This window comes from Leptosomus discolor, chromosome 1, assembly GCF_034619465.1.
Source record: "Leptosomus discolor isolate bLepDis1 chromosome 1, bLepDis1.hap2, whole genome shotgun sequence".
NCBI classification, from domain to species: domain Eukaryota; kingdom Metazoa; phylum Chordata; class Aves; order Leptosomiformes; family Leptosomidae; genus Leptosomus; species Leptosomus discolor.
Window position 1 is genome coordinate 218,930,550 of NC_141391.1, and position 17,180 is coordinate 218,947,729.

At 56.3% G+C, this 17,180-nt stretch overlaps 1 protein-coding gene across 2 annotated transcripts in view; it reads right to left on the bottom strand.

Moving 5' to 3' along the window:
- The window catches only part of SHANK3 (SH3 and multiple ankyrin repeat domains 3), a 342,763-nt gene that overhangs the window by 179,254 nt on the left and 146,329 nt on the right, over positions 1-17,180 (bottom strand). For both annotated transcript variants that reach the window (XM_086475378.1, XM_086475373.1), the window contains exon 11: positions 11,619-11,809. In XM_086475378.1, coding sequence (XP_086331504.1) covers positions 11,619-11,809 — 191 coding nt within the window. The remainder of the gene's footprint in view (positions 1-11,618; positions 11,810-17,180) is intronic.

A 17,180-nucleotide genomic window follows, 5' to 3' on the forward strand; every position in this document is an offset into this window, starting at 1 on the left:
GAATATCATGTTTCTGCCCTTTACAGAAACAGCTCAAGTGCCACCGACGAGAAACTTGGGAAAAACTTCCAGAGCTGGGAAAACAGCTCGGGGAGGAAAAGAATAGTCACTTTGTAGTGGAAAACTGCTGTGCAAAGAGAGATCCTGGAGACCACCCACCCAACCGGGACAGCCAGCCTTCACTGCGAGGGTACGAGGAGGGGGAAAGCGTCTGACTCAGTACAGCATCAGGTTAGAACTGCTCAAGTGTGACAGGGTGGGCGAACACCAGAGGAAGCCACACCTGAAACGCCGGCCCACAGGTCGTGCTGGAGGCAGCAGTGAAGACCACACAGCTGTGGGGCCACACGGAGGGGCAGCGAGGGAACGGGTCAGGCACAGCGCTGGAGGGGGCGACCCCAACCTCGTCACCGACTAGACGGGGAAACGGGACAAGCAGGAACCTTTTGGGGTAGAGGGGGGTCAGGTAGGACTGTGTGAAATTTATTATGGGGTGTCAGAAAGGGGCTGTGGGGTTACAGAATCATCTGGTTGGAAAAGATCTCCAAGATCAAGTCCAACCGTCAAGTTATGTAAAACTAGAGAGAGGCACAGACACATGTATACATAAAAATAAAATTCTGAGAATATAAACAGGCAAATTTTCTGTCATAAACTAATACAAATTTCAAGCTATTAAAAAAAAAAAAAAAAAAAGGAGCCACTGGCAAGATATAGCAGAAAAGAGCAGGCCCGTTCAGCTACGGGGTGACTGCACGTTGGGGCTACCGGGGCGCGCAGCTTGGTTAAGGCAGCTGGAGCCAGCGCCAGGTTCAGAAGCGGCATGGGCTGAAGGTGGGACTGAACTAAAAGGAAGAACAGTTCAATCGATCAGCCGTGGAGTGAGAGTGGGATGGGTTGGGCTCACGAGACGATGGCTTGGTAGGACCGAACAGCATCTGCCAGGAATGCGACTGAAGATGTTCGGCAGCTAAAGCACACTGCTGTAATCGGATTTAAGACAGAGGCAACGCCAGCTGTCAGGACCCGATCGTCCTGAAAGCACATCTGACAGACGCGGGAAGTGGAGGAGCATGTGGTAGATGAGACATTTGTATTTGTCCTGCACCTCCTGTGTCAACAAGCAGAAAACGTCACTGCATGGAGGAGAACTCCACCTTGCTAAGAAGAAACCCGAGGAGGGAATAACCTTGGCTCCTGTTTTGGCAGGTACCTTGGTTCAGCACCCACTCACGAGGATGCTTTTTAAATTCTTTATGCTTTCAAACACACAGTTTGGCAGCGCACAATTTAGAGACAGATTTCTCTCTGCTGTAGAATTTGGAGTAGGCAAAGTATAGGAAATGGAGAAAGACCTTCAGAAAGAGTGTAGGAGCATAAATCCACCCCCAAACACACCTTCTGAAAAGCACTCTCAGTATTAATATAAGACCATTTGATTTTATATTTTTCCCCAAGAACTTGCATCCATCATCACTGCAGTGCTAGGAGAGCAACAGTGGATGTGGAACAAACTGGATCATAGGTTTAAAAAAAAAAAAAAAAAAAAAAGGCAAAGTATCTTCAGGAGAAAAACCAACATTTCTTCAAAGGAAAAAGGCCATCCAAAAGCAAGACGCAAGGAAGAGCCAGAGGCATTCTGAATCACCTGTTGGATGTAAGACTAAAAATAAAGGACAATTTCTGTGCTTGTCAACCTCAGGCACGTATGTTTTCTCTGTACGTGGGCACAGCTACTGACCTGCTGCACACAAGCCAAGCACAACCACCCCAGTAACGTCTGCTGGGAACCTCCCGTTTCCCCGCTGGGCAGCCGGGCTCAGGACGCAGTCGTAGGTACTGGGCACCTGAGGAGCAGAAAGCAGGAGACACAGGATTTCTGTGACGGATCTAAGCATTCTGATGGTACCTCGTTCTTTTGACCCATCAACGAGGCTTCCTCTCCTACAGTGACAAACTGATAAGAATTCTCAACGTATCATCACAGATGCCAAGTACAAAATGTTATCGTTTTTATGGCAATGTGCAATAACTCAACCTCACACTGGGTACCTATATGACTTTCAAACGGTATTTGATCCAGACACTACAGAATCGCATTTTGGGGTGTTTCAGAGACACTGGGGCAACGTTACTCATTGCTGAATAGGCAAGCACGAAGTTGGTAACAGAGGAAACGCTTGTCACCCTTCTCTTAATAAAAGTAGGGAAGAAATTCTGCTAAAAACACGCAGATGAAGAAACAATGAAGAATCCAGAACACGGCAGAAAACAGTCGTCTTGACCTAAAGGCTTCCAAACGCTGTAAAGCTTCGGTGTGAACACACACAAGCAGCAGAGCCAAGTCCTGCCCAGGAAACAGGCACAATGGAACAGGCTGCACACCTGCCATTAACACAAACCCTGTATCTCACACGGTTGCTCTCCCAGCATCTAACTACCTCACCAGTGTGGTGCTACATGTATAACGAGCGCCTTTCTAGAAAGCTGGCACCGAAAAAAGCTGACAGCTGAAGAAGTTCCCAGAAGTTTTGAAGACTAATATTCCCTGGCAAAGGAATTTATGTTGAAGAAAAAAGAAAGCACAAAAAAAGTTTCAGAGATTTGCTTTATCCTAAGCAAACAAAATCTCTACACCAGCATACCTGAATGGAAAGATGGAGGCAAGCAGACCACAACAGTTCAGGGCAGTTTTGTCCTTCCTACCTGCAGCAGAGAAACAGAGATTCTGACGCTGTTCTGCCTCATGTCATCTCTAAACCCTCCCTTCGTTTTGCAATTGGTTTTTTCCCTCCAAACTCTTAAGCAGAGAATTTCTTGTCAATGACACCTTGACTTCCAGAAGGGTTATCTGGCCTTAACAGGACGTTTTAAGTTTGGTAGCTCCAACAACCCAGAAACCACGCTGTTGACCTGCAACATGCAAGATCTCAGTGGAAAAATCCTGTCCTAACCTCAAGTAAAGAAATTTAGCACAGCAGAAAGCAGGACTTATGACAGACAGCAGTCCCAAGAGGTTGTATAACTCTCATACCAGGCTACAGCAACCAGCCGCATCTTGGCTTCTTCCCATCTCTTTCAAAATGACCTTCCCAGCAGACAAAACAAGAAGCAACAAAAGGAGAATGTCCTGACCCCAGTACGAAGGAGAACCTTCACCAGTAATTCCGCGTCCCTCCTAACCCTGAAGGAACCACTCTGTAATAAACTCATTCACAGAAATAAAGCTAGAAAGGGAAACACAGGATCAGAGGTTTGTTAACTTTTGTTGCTAGCGATCATAAAACCACTCGGCTTAAGCACATGCCAAGAGACCGTCTTCTACAGGCAGCATGTGGCCAGTGGAGCCTGACCCAAACCACCACCCCCAGAACCCCCAGCAGCGATACAGGTGTTGGTGGCCGATGCCGCCTTCAAATACGACAGCTCTGGAGATCCACCCCTGATGCCAGGATGCCGTTTGTCTAACCTGTGTGTGCGCATCACCCACTCATTCAGGGACGGGGCTGGGCCCCCTGTCCTAGGCCAGCTCGGTGCTCCGAGCCCCCGGGCAGGAGCACAAGGCACGCAGCACTCTGTGCAGGGAGCCAGCAGCCTTACCCCTTCGGATGACACCAAGCAGCCTGAACGTGCGCAGCCTGATCTGTGGCAAAAATTAAACTTTAAACAGAGTGAGAAAATTTTAGGCCAGACCAATTTTTCTGGCCACAGTTTAGGCCTGCTAAAAATAGAGTTCATAATGCCAACTGGTGGCAGCCTCAATAAGCATAGAGGGATTACTTGTTCCGTGTGTCCTCAGGGAATCTCCATCTCCTCTTTGCACTGAAGTAGATTTTGACACTTCTTCCCATAGCACTGTGCTCATCAGATCCCACCCGACCTTCTTCATCCTTGATGGATATTAGACCATAAACAGCACTCCAGAAAGCTTGTAAGACTGACAAGTTACTTTCCTCTCCTCCCCAGGTCCTAATGTATCTCACGGATTCACGGGATCCGATGGCTGTTTCTGGCAAAAGCTCAGAGCCCCACCATCCATGCTAGGGGGGTGCTAGGGGCTGTCCAGGGGGACACACGGATCTGGCAGACTTCTGATCACCTGCATTCATCAGGAAGGCAGGGTCCTCCGAGCTGACATCCTTCCGCTCCTACCCAGGCTGTTGGCCTCTTTCTTTCCGTCCAGGCTACGCTGCCGCGGTGAGTGCAACTCAGAATCGCCACAAGCCTGCAGCCAGCTCCGAACAGAAGAGACTGCCTGGGAAACAGCACGTCCCTGCCTGGGGTCCCGGTCTGTTCCAACGGCCAAACTACCAGCGAGTGATACTTCGGGTGCCAGGGCCCAGCTCAATGCTGGCTACCAAGGACTGGCCTCCTGTGCCATCCCAGAGAAACCCAACGTGGTCCCCGGAGCTGCTGGTGCCACACAGCTCCGTGACGGCGAGTACTGGGGACACTGGGGAGTGCGATGCCATGACCTCCCAATGTAACCCAGTTCCTCAGCCCCCTCCTCAACAAACAGGAGGGTACAGTCGTAGGATAGCCTTGGAACAGCTGCCTGAACTGCAATCCAGGGTGTAACACCCCTGAAGAACCACCAAACAAAGCACAGTCACCTTTATTTGTGACTTACATGGGCGGTTACCGACATTTAACAAGTGAATGAACGTGCAAAAGGACAAGAAAGAGAAGCATGGTTCACAGCTTAAGCTAAATATATAGCTAACATTCCTAAACTTTGTAAAGTTTATTTGCTTTAAAAAGGTAAAGCAGGGTATATTGCTTTCTCTTTACCTGAAATCACTTAACCAAAGTAATGCAAGATCCACCTGGACACCACTCAAGATGTAGTCTCATCACAGAGACCCATTTATTGGTAACAGAAACCAAACTGGGTTAGGGAAGAGCAGAAGGGTTGATCAGAGGTATTAAAAAAAAAAAAAAAAAAAAAATTTGCAGGAAAAGATTTAAAAAATGGGGCTCATTAATGGCAAAGCAATGTGTATTCAAGCAAAGCAGGCATATAATGGTGAGCGAGATTTCAAAACCAACAAAAACTTGCACGGAGCATCTGAACAAGAGAGCACTTACACAAACTGAAGAGTAATGTATTTACAAACCAGTAAGATTAGATACTTATCTACATCAGGCATAATTAGCTGTCTTGGGACACAACTGGCATAGAGAGCACAGCAGGGATCCGAAACAGGTCAGATATTTATACAGAAAATACAGGGTGGTGGAACACTGGCCCAGGCTGCCCAGAGAGGGGGTTGATGCCTCATCCCTGGAAACAGTCAAGGCCAGGTTGGACGGGGCTGTGAGCAACCTGACCCAGCTGAAGCTGTCCCTGCCCGCCGCAGGGGCTTGGACTGGATGGCCTCTGAAGGTCCCCTCCAGTCCCTTCCAACCCAAACCATTCTGTGAAAACAAGAAGAGTCAGAGATACACTAGGCAAGACACAGTAAGAGTCCACCAATTCTGCAGCTGAGCCGCAGTTTGGAAGCCCATGTCCTACAAACCCCATCACCCTCATGTCTGTGGCTCCCTGTGCGCCCACAGCATCCCTCCCTCACCCCACACAAGCCCCAGCACCTCTTCCCAACACGGTACTCCCAGCCACCCTCTCGCTCCTGTTTGGCCAGGACATGGCAGATCACATCACGGCTGTCGTGGAGCTTGCATAGTCTCAGCAGCCGGGACCACCGGGCTCGATGAGCTGCCAGCTGGCTGCTTTCCCCACCCTCAGCTGCCACGTCTCAAGCAACGTGGCCTTGAAACCTACACTCACAGGACAACTTTGGTCAAAAATGTTTAAGAGGCTTGCAAGTGAGCATGAAATCACCCAGAGAGAAGAGAAACAGCCATCACTTACATCCACCTGCCTCAGGAGAACAGTCTAAAAGCAGAGACCACGGGTCAACCTGCTCAGGGGAGGAGCCAGACAAGGACCACGAGGCCAGTCCTTCTGCGGGTCAACGTGCCACTGCACCCTCTCCAGGAAGCCCCAGCATCAGCTAAACGGAGACTAATCACCACACAGGGACAGGACCTTGCTTAGGTCTAGGAAAGAAATTACCCAAGCCTGTGGTGGAAAGGCATGACTTGTGTGTCTGGGATTAGGAATTGTACCCTGTCCCCTGGTCACCACAGGCTGGGCCATGCAGCTGTACATACTGTAAGCAACAAAAACCCCACTTCTTCCAAACAATTTTTCACGTCCCCAAGGTTTTTTCAGTTCATTTTCTTTTGTCTTTCATGAGCAATTCTTCTCTGTTTCCTCTTCCATGACTCATTTTTCAAAGTTTCCAACAAGAAGAGGAAATAACGTATCCCTGTCTCCAGAAGCTCTCATTATTCTGAAAAACCTTTTAACTTCTGAACACTGACTGCTAGACAAACAGCTCAGCGGCACAGCCCCCAGGCTCCCACAACACCTAACAGCCTCAGCCACCCAATTAGGATGCCTGGTGTTTGGTTCCCAAACGAGGTATCATTCAAGTCACTCCAGGGCGTGTGTCCAAGGCTGCCACGCTCACAAAGACGTGGCAGTGGAGATGCAGGGGAACGTACCACAGCAGACGGGGAGAGCTCTGCAGTGCTGCCTGCCACCGCTCCCCTCCAGCACACGGGCGAGAGAACGACTCCTGTTCTCCAAAGGCCTGGTAGGACCCACACTCGTGCCCAATTACCTCCAAGGAACCCAGGGCTGCAGAGAATCACAGAATGTTAGTCGTTGGTAAGGACCTCAGAAGAGCAGAGAACTGGGACAGCACTCATCTGCTCTCACAGTCCAGCTCTCAGCAAACTGCTGGGGTCAAAGACAGGTTTTTTAATGCATATCAGTCCCCAGGGGAGTTCAAGAGTTCCTCAGATGGACAGCAAGAACCATCAGTGCCCAAGGGCTACAAGAGAACTGAAGAGTGAAGCACCACGAGCTCAGAGGGCAACGGGCTCTTGATGATGCCTGGCTTCGCCTGGCGCTGTGGAGAACGCTCCGGAGTCAGCGCCCACAGGACAGGGCAGCCAGAGCCGAAGAGACCGAGGAGACAACGAGCACCAGGAGACGCTCTGCAGCGTCAGGTGGGATGCTGCTCTCACACCCAGCCCTCATCAGGGCCAGCGAAGCCCGAGTCTCTGCTCGGTGGATCGCAGAGCAAGGCTGGCAGACAGCATTCGTGACTAAGTCATCTCATCAGTTCAGAAGGGAAAAAGCAGTCTCCTTTTTCCAAATGAGGACCCGGTCACAGTGCTTTTGACGTCTCACTGCCAGATCACAGCAGCCTGTCGTGTCTAAAAGCACACCAGAAAATGATGAAACCAGCCCTGAACACTGACTTTGGAAGTTAGAAGAGATGAAGCCTGACACCTGGAAGGTTCTAGAACAGCATCCCCACCAGAACAGCAGGAGGAAAGTGTCAGTGGTCCTAAAGGAGGAGCATGACCCATTTACAGGTGATGGTGGAGCCGCGCAGGACTCGACTCGCTGACCACGAGACTCCTTTTCCACCCGCGCTCTTCCCACGCCGGGAATGAGAGCCATGAAGGAGCAGCCGTCTGGCGAGGAGGCAGCTCACCCCTGTCACCCCTTTGCTCTCAATCACCACGGGCACAGATAGCCTGAGGGTGAAGTTTAAAGCCTTGGCTTAACCTTCCGATTGATTAACGGCTCCGTCTCCAGCCACAGAACAGCCACCTTCCTGCCGAGCAGCAGGGATCCTACAGCCCAGAGCTGAGCAGCCTTTCCTCAATGTTTCTGGCTGGATAAAGAAAAGTCCAGAGGAAACTGGCTGGCTGATCAAACAGAAACTGCAAAACCTTCCACTAACAAAACCTATATTCTCTGTGCAATAACAGCTTTATTCACAAGTAAAATATCCCCTCTATCTAAACAGCCTCCAGCACAACCAAGAAGTGCTACAGTAATAACTCAACAAAACCATAGCCACAGCTGACAGAAATTCAGTCTGCCATTGATTTCACAGGGGGTTAGCTTAGGTACTGCAGCAGGGAACGTCAACGAGGAACCACATTAGAGAGGAAAACTGACCATCGGATGCATATGGTAGCAGTTGCTGGAAAACAACTCCTCCTAATCACAAAGTGCAGAGAAACGAGACTCCAAAGCCAGCACGTTCATAGTGTTCCTAATTCCTCCCTAGTTTCCAGGCTGGAGACTCAATCCTCGTTGTGCCTCGTCGATGAGCCATTTCTCCCTGTGACCTTGTGATTTCAGTGCTGGCGACTACTGGTTCTCCCTTTGCTTGGGGCGCTCACATCTCATTTCATTTCTCATTATCAGTAACAAGCAGATCAAGGACAGACTCTCCTCCACTTGAATTCTTCAGCTATCTTACAAATGAAGTAACTATCGATTATTGCCTTTCGTCAGCCAACAGCTACCAGGACAGTTGCAGAGCACAGTCAAGACGGACACCCTCAACTTCTGTCGTGCTCTTGAAGCCAGACCAACTCCTGCTGAAATGCCCCCAGGAAATCCGTCGCTCTGCGCGAGGTTCAGCGCATCTCTCGCTCCACCAAATCCAGTATGCAAGACCCTCGCTTGACACCAGCGTTCAGTAAAGCCTTTGCAGGAGCCCATTCACTTTCAGCACAGAACGCCACCTCCAAACGTAGCCCTGGGTGAACATTTAAGGATCCTCAGCTTTCTCTCAGGACAGCATACCAACAAGCAGCATTTGCTTCGTGACACAGTCACACGTCAAACAGGGCCATACACAAACCCTCGGCATGGCTCACACACACACGAATACAGAGGTGCTTGTGTTACTCCAAACTCTTCTCCATCTTCCCTGCCAATTCTCAAGATAAAAACCGCCAGACGCTTCACCATTCTCCTCTCCGACAGCAACTGCTGGCAGCCCCAGCGCCTGAAAGCACCGAGTGTCACTGCGGCGAAGGGGTGGCTGTCAAGTCCCCTCACTAACGCATCTTCAGATGAGACCCCGTCCCTACCACAGCTTCCATGCCAGCCATCTCCAGTCCCCAGCCTCCGCCTGCTCAGTGGGGGTCCCACCCCACAGCACAGGCCTGCCTGTAAACAGCTCCTCACTCAGACCTGCATCTTCCGACAGGCTTCTCCCTCGGCATCGCCCTCTCAGAGAGCTCCCTCCATGCAGGGGCTCTCGCCCTGGCACATCTCCCCAAACACAGCTCATCTCATCAGGCAACTGCCTCCAGCAATTCTTTGACAACGCTCCCCAAATCGGCTCCCACCCTTCCCCAAACAGCTCTTCTGCTCATACCCACCACACTTCAACACTTCCTCCAACTGCCACCTTCTCCCTGCGGGACCCTCCGCCCCCAACACTTTGATTCCTGGGCAGCTGTTAGTCCCCACCCAGATGGTTCATCCTCTCCGGGACTCTGATCCAAAGCCCCCCAGGCTGACAGAACAGCCGCCCGTGGCCAGGCATCCTCTCAAACTACACTCTCCCAAAGCCTCTCACCACCGCTGCCCGTTTGGGGGTACCCTGCTTTGAGCTAACAGGGGTGCCAGAAGTCCAGCACCGGCTTGGTCAGGGACCTGCGATCACACCACCTTCCACTTCCTGCAAGCCGGGTGCGAGACCGTTCTTCCCACCACCTGAAGATCACCCCCCGTTTCCAAAGGAGTCACGAGTCCACCAAACATGACAAAGCACCAGCCGCAGCAGCTCCGCTCAGGCTGCTGGTTTCCCTTTATCCCCATCGCTCTACCTGCCTGCAGCGCCAGGGCACCCTACCCAGTAACTGTCTCCATTCCTGTACTTGTAAAAATTAATCAGCACCTCACAAGCAGTAAATAACGGAACGCTGCCCCTCTACACTGCCTGGAGATCTTTCATAGGAGAGTCACTGAAGTGATTCTCTTTTAACTCCTATCAAGCCTTCTCAGCAACACGTTAAGAACGGCAGCTGACAGTGCCTCCAGCTCCGAGGAGCTCCCCCCCCCCCCCCCCCTCGTCCACTCTTCCTCCCCATGGCACTTCCCACAACTTGCCTTCTCTCTGGAGATCACGCAAAGAAGGTACGCGAACAACTGCAGGTGAACACGTGAACTGAGAGTTCTGCGCAATTACCAAGGAACAGCATCAGGACCACCTACCTAATGCAAACGCACGAGGAGACACCAAAGGGTGTGACAGAAAACACTGGGTAAGCGTGTGAAGACAAGAGATGGGAAGAGCACTTCTGACCTGAAAGCCCCATCCATCTGCTGGTCCCTTCCAGCCTCCTGGAAACAAACATCGTTACCCCATGACCACACAACCCGCAGCTCCACACACCAAACGCTCCGACCGCCCCGCTGCAGAAATCCTCACCATCTGGCACATCAGCCAAGCCGCCGGCACTTCGCGTCCACCTCCTCCTCTGCTCAGGGGACAAAAAGGCATTGGCAGGTCTGCCCGGACTGCCACCTCCAAGGGGAGGTTTTCGGCACCCGCAGCACACGGCTTAGAGGTCTGACATGCCTTTGAAGCAGCAACTGAGAGCACGGAGAAGCGAGACCTGTCCCCCAAGCCCAGCTGCACATGACAGCCAGTCAGATTAGCGACTGCTCCAGCCAGCACTGAAAGAAGCATGAGCAAAAAAAGTGGAGGCAGGAAGATGAAAAGAAGATCCCTAAACTTTCTGTGAAAAACTACGGAATTAGTCAGCTTGCAGAGGGAGCCTTTTCTCATCCCCGTCTGTTGGAAGCTGACTTACAACCTACCGCAGGGTTTACACGTCTCTCGAAGAGTCTGCCCAACGCAATGGGCAATGCCATCACCCCTCCAAGCCTCTCCATTCCCACGAGCTCTGCATCGCCACAGCTCCTCAGCCCTTGCGGGTGGGAGTTTCGTTTAGGAAGCGCTTCCTTGCCCCCCTCCCCCTCGCCACGCTTGGCCTGCGCCCAGCAAGAGGTGGGCTGGCAACTGGGAGCCTCCCCGATGGCCACAGCACAAGGCAGCAGCAGCTCACAGTCAACCCCCAGCCAAGGAGAAGGAGGGTTCGGAGCAGTGCCTGCTTCTCCCGGGGGTCCAGCAGGGCACGGCACCCACAGCCCCACATCGCAGGGCGGGACCGACAACCCAGGGCCTGAACGCAGGACCAGAGCCCCAGGGCCATGCTGAGGAGACACAGGCCCACATTTGGGGCCTGACTGGACAGCCCCAGGGCAGGATGAGCCCCCCCCAGCCCCAGGGCCCGACTGGCCCCCCATGGCACCAGAGGCCCAGGCCCAGCCGGGCTCCCCACAGCTCCAGGACCCGGCTGGCCCCCCACACTCAGGGCCCAGCCAGCCCCCCACGGCCCGACCAGCCCCACACCCCCAGGGCCCGGCCGGCCCCCCACAGCCCCCCAGCCCCGGGGCCTGGCGGCAGGACCTGCACCCCGCGCTGGCCGGTGGCCCTGTGCCCCCAGGGTCTGCCCGACGGACCCGGGGCTGGGGCCGCCCCCGCGGCTGTGCAGCCCCACAGCCAGACTCGGGACCCCACGGCCACACACGGGGCAACCCAGCGCCGCCGGCTCCAGGCCCCCAGCCCGCAGCCGCAGCGGGACCCCCGGGCCGGAGCGCTCCGCCGGCAGGTGTCACCCCCTGGCCGGGCCCCCCCCGCCCGCCGCCCGCCCGCACTCACCCTTGACGGCTTCGCCCCGGTTTAGCTGGATCTCGCCCTCGCCCTGCGGCGCGTAGCTCTTCACCACGATGAACTTGCGGCCGGGCACGGCGCTGTACAGCTTCCGCTTGGGCCCGCGCAGCGGGGCGGGCGCGGCGTGCGGCGCGGGCTCGGCGCCGGGGCCGGGGGGCGGCCCCGCCGGGCCGCCGGGGCTGTAAACGAAGACGTAGGTTACGGTGCTGATGCCCGGCAGCTCGCGGCTCGGCCCGCCGCGGCCCGCGGGCTGCGCCATGGCGGGGCCGGCGGGGCGGAGGGGGGGGGGGGGGGGGGGGGGGCTCGGCTCAGCGCAGCCCCGGCCGCCGCGGCGCCGCCCGGGCGCGGGCACCGGCTGCGGCTGGGGTGGGGGGGCGGGGGGGGCCGCCGCCCGCCGCCGGCTCCATGGCGCGGCGCCGCCCGCCCCGCGCGGCGCTCCGCTCCCTCCGGCGCCGCGCCGCCGCCGCCCGCACCATGGCCCGGGGCAGGTGCCGCCGCCGGCGGCTCCTCCCCCTGCGGGCGGGGACGGCGACGGACCAGCCGCCTCCCGCCCCCGCCCGCCGCCCCCGCCGCGCCGCGCCGCCGCCGACCCGACCCGCCGCTGCTGCCGCCGCCGCCGCGGGGCCGGGGCTGGGGCCGCGCTCCGAGCCGCCCCCTGGCGGCCGCCGCCGCCGCGCTGCCCCGCGCCGGGGAAACGCGGGGGCGGGGCGGCAGAGCTGGGGGGCGGCTCAGGGGGCGGCTCGGGGGGGGGCAGCGCCGGCGGGCGGCAGCACGGGGGTGTCCCGGGGGTGCGGAGGGGGGGGCAGTGCCGGGGTGCGGCAGGTGGGGGGGGGTCCCGCGGGAGCGGGACACACACACACACACACAGCGCTGGGGGGGCGGCAGCTGTGGGGGGGTCCTGGGAGAGCGGGGCAGTGCGGGGGGCGGGAGCTGGGGGCGCGGGAATATATTTGGGGGCGGGCAATGCCCGGCAAGGCAGTGTGCGGGGAGGGCAGCGGCGGGGGGGACGCAGCTGGGGAGGGGGGGTTCCCGAGGAAGCGGGGGGGGGGGGGGGGGGGTGTGGAAAGAGGGGGAGGGGGGCGCGACAGTTTGGGAGGGGCAATGTCCGGGGAGGCAGTATGCGGGGGTCAGTACCGGGGGGCGGGGAAGGTCCCGCGGGAGCGGGGAAGGGTGCGGGGGGTCAGCGCCGGGGGTTGCGGTAGTTCGTGGGCGGGGGGCTGTGCGGGGGTGCCCGGCTCCCGCTGCCGGGCGGGGGGTGACAGCTGTGTCCTCTGCACGGGGGGCAGTGCCGGGGGTGCCCTCTGCCCGAGCCACCTGTCGGCGCCGCGCACTGCAGACCCCCCTCGTTCGCAGCCGCCCTCCCCCTCCCGCTGCCCCCAGTTTGCAGCCCCCCAGCTCTGTGCTCGCAGCCCCCACGTCCCCCCCCCTCATCTGCACTTGCAGCCCCCCTGAGTGCACCCTTCCCGCCCACGCAGCCCCCGCGTCCCTCAGGTCCATGGGGCTGCGCTTCCATAGCCACTGCGGGGCTGCCCCCGACCACCCTCCCGCTGCCCCCCAGGACCTCGGCAGGGGCACGGGGTGCAGCGGGGTGTCCCCCCCTCCGCAGACCCTGCGAGTGCCGGTGCAGGCAGAGGGGACAAGGGCTGTCCCGTACGTGCATCCCCCGAAATGGCTGTAACCAAGCGGGGTCCGTGGGGAGTAGCCGGGGGAGAGGACAACATCCCTCAGCCTGAGGCTCTGCCGCCATCACGGAGCAATGCCATCGATGGACCCCCGCCGCACGGAGACCACCAGAGAGCCGGGAGCGGCGACCCAAGGCCGAAGCGAAGAGCCCGGCCCAAGAGGTGTGGGCCTTGGCACTGCAGGCTGCCCCGGCCCGTCGGCGGGCACCGGGCTTCGGACGAAGGCACCGTCACCCTGGGGACGTGCGCCGGGTGACCCACCAGCCCAGCCCGGGAGCCTGCTGCTCCCGCGCCCCTTTACAGTCCCTCGAGGGAAAAAACACTTAATGAGAAATAAATAGCTACCCTTTCCCTGTGATGCTTCTAAATGTCACTCCGGTATCATTTTTAGTCGAGGCAGAGATATTAAAGACCAGCTCAGATTGCTGAAAGGCCCCGTTATGTTTTTAGCAGCAGTCACGAGAAGCATGCAGAACACGCAGGGATTGCAGGCAGCTCCCAGCCATACACGCTCCCGCAGCGCAACTCGCCGACGTCGCGGCTCGGCACCCGCTCCCACCGGCCTGGCCGCACTCGGCCCACAGGCACTTGCTCCTCGCACGGGCTGTGCACCCGCCAGCGGGGCGGACAGGCCGCTGGGGTGGCATCACCACAGTGCCGGGGGCCACGAGCCCCCTCCAGCGCCGCTGCCGGGATCCCCGCAGCAGGATCCCGCTCCAGCCTCTCGCTTCTCCAAGCTACTGACCACGAGCCTGCGCTCCCCTCGCTGGGCACCACCGCTGATTGCCAACGCGCAGCCGTCCCGGTACCGAGGAGCCCACCGCTCTGCCGCTGGTCCCGCACCTCGGCTCGCCCCGGCGGGACCACGGCGGCTTTACGCACCGTCGCCCGCGCGTTGTCTCAGCAACGACTTCACACCGTCTTTCGCGCGGTTTTTGGAAACGCCGCTGGTGCGCCAAGAGCGGTCCTCGCACACGGGACGTGGGGATCGGCACAGCGGCCCCACGGCTCCCCCGCAGCCATTGCGCTGGGGAAGCATTAATCACACGGCTTGCGATCTGGTTCGGAACTGCCATATTGATTTTGCAGCACGCTCATTTTTCAATCGTTAAGGAGTTATTAAGTCAAACCATCTCAGAAGCCTACATCTATTATATCAGAGGTACATTCATAACGAGTTTTGTTATAATTTCAGAGAATGTCACCATTTTTGTTTGGGCTCTTTTGGCAGGCTCAATTTCAATTAAAGGATGTTAATTAGTACAATCGTATTTCGTGTTAATGCCTGCTTGATAGAGACCTGTGTCAGTCCTGCAGCTGCTCCAGGTTCAGGCTCTGCTCCGAGAACGTTTCTACCCATATGCGCAACGGGAAAATGTGAGAAAAACCGCCCGGGATGGGTTTTATCAGGTTTTATGTTTTCACTCGGTCAGGAGCGGAGTTTGGCACATTTCCACTTGAACTGACAACGTGTTGCTTCACCTGGTTTACTGCCCCGCACCATGAGGCACCTTGAGGCTTGCAGGAGCCAGTTTCACTCCTTGCACCGCCCCGTTCGGCTGTCGCTAATCGCTGCCGGAGCCGTAACTCACTTCTGAACGGCAGCCGGGACGCCTTGTACGTTACGAACAAAAGAAGCGTGGCCGCGGCAGCGCTCACTAAGCCGCTCAGGAGCTTCCTCATGTCCCCCGTGCATAACCACGACTTCGCCGCGCGCGATGCCCACTTTCCCCTCCTCTCCTCTCCGAGACAGACGGACGCCGTGGCCAAGGTGGCTGGGTGCCAGAGACCACTCCCCATGGGGGTGTGAAGTGGGGGCAGCTCAGTTAAAACGTATTCACTGCCAGAGGGCAGCAGCCCCTTCTTTTTCTGCACAGAGATGCCGCCCTTGGCCATCACGGGGCTTTCCTCTTATGGTGGATGTTTACCTGAAACTCGTCCGAACCACACATCACATTTCACCCCAGCGACCGGAGAACGATGCTGGGCAAACCAGCCCGGCACTAGGCATCGCCCAACTCAAGCACGTCTGGTTTGAATGAGCCTCAACAGCAGATGGAGGACTCGTCCTCCTGATGTCACCTGCTGCCTCTGCAACCACCAACCTGCTCCGGAAGGCAGCAAGCTGAAATGGGATTTCTTCCGATGCTGCGCCCAGAGCCAGGAGGAGCCTGAGCAGCCTGCACACGCTGCTCTCCTGGCCAGGTCCTGCAGAGGGGCTGCTCGCAGTGCAGGTGCTCAGGTTTGGGCCTCCTGCAGATAAACGAGCTCAAGAAACACTGTTGTAGGCCTATGCATCAGTACAAAATCCTGATGGCACGCCTCTGGGTAAAAGTTGAGGCCTCACACTTGCTCTGCTTGTTGAAAATAACTATTTGAGATGGATTTGATGTGTGACTCCATGTCTCATGCTTCTTACAGATATTTTAGCTCCCGGAAGCATCCAGACTCAATAGTGCCTGGAGAGGGTGATGGAGACCTGATGGAGACCTCCATCAGAAACAGTGTTGGGTCCCTGTATGGAAGAGTTTCCTCACAAGAGAGTTGGGGTTGTTCAGCCTGGAGAAGAGAAGGCTCCAGGGAGACCTTACAGCGGCCTTCAGTGATGAAAGGGGGGTACAGGAAAGGTGGGGAGGGACTCTTGATCAGGGAGGGGAGTGATGGGATGAGGGGTAATGGTTTCAAACCGAAAGAGGGGAGATTGAGATGAGATATAAGGAAGAAATTCTTCACTGTGAGGGCAGGGAGGCCCTGGCACAGGCTGCCCAGAGAAGCCGTAGCTGTCCCCTCCCTGGCAGCGCTCAAGGCCAGGCTGGACGGGGCTGGGAGCGACCTGCTCTGGTGGAAGGTGTCCCTGCCCTTCGCAGGGGGGTTGGAACTGGATGGTCTTCAAGGTCATTTCCGAGGGAGGACAGATTTCCCTTCCACAGGCTGGTGGTAGGTTTAAATCACCACAAGAGAACTGACAGACCATAATAGTCCCCATCACTCAAACACATCAAGCAGTCCCACATACTCAAGACAGTTGCTTTAATTTTCACGTGCTCTTGAGGGGCTGATCAGAAGAGCATCACTTTTTGTCAGGTGAGTTCTGGCTGAAGGATTCTCATTTTAGGTTTAAACAACCCCCCTCCTCCTCCTCCTCCTCCTCCTCCTCCTCCCCCCTGCTTTGGGGAATTCCTGCCCACCCCTGTCCCACGGAGCAGCCGTGGTGCGAGGTGAAGGGACGGTTTTTGGAGTGCACAGCCGAGGGTCTACGGGCACCACAGCATTTGCTGCCAGGGCACGGGCCGTGAAGGCAGGACCGGGGGAGATGGCAGAGCCAAGACCATGGGGCTGTGCTGGAGCTGTGGGAGTGACTCCAGCTTTGTCTTGCCACGTGTCTGCACATCTCTGGGAGGCAGCGAACACACTAAGGTGCCTCGCACTATATCGTGAAAGTACTCCTTACAGACCCCAATTTCTTTCCCGCTTGAGAGCTGAATATCAGATTTTTTGTTGCTTTAGGATACAGAAAGGTTTTTGCACGGGGAAACTTCCTGTTGTTTCAAAATGTGCTATGAACTGAGCCCTTCAGGAACAAAATGTATTTGGCAGCTTTGCAGTTAACCTGTTAGCCTTTCCTAGTTTCTGTACGACTGTTAAATTGTTCTTGTCCGCACAGCAGCAATCCCAAAAGCATGCTTTTTGGTTTTGTTTCTGTTTTAATGAGTTATCTCTGGTGCTGGAGTTGCCTTTTTGCTTCAGCCAGGGAAGGAAGGGTTTGTGAACTACTCCTCTTGCTCTCAGAGCAGCTACATGCTCTCACTCACACAGCTCTGCACCCACGGAGTACCCAGAGACAATTTCTCTGTAGGAACCTTTCTGG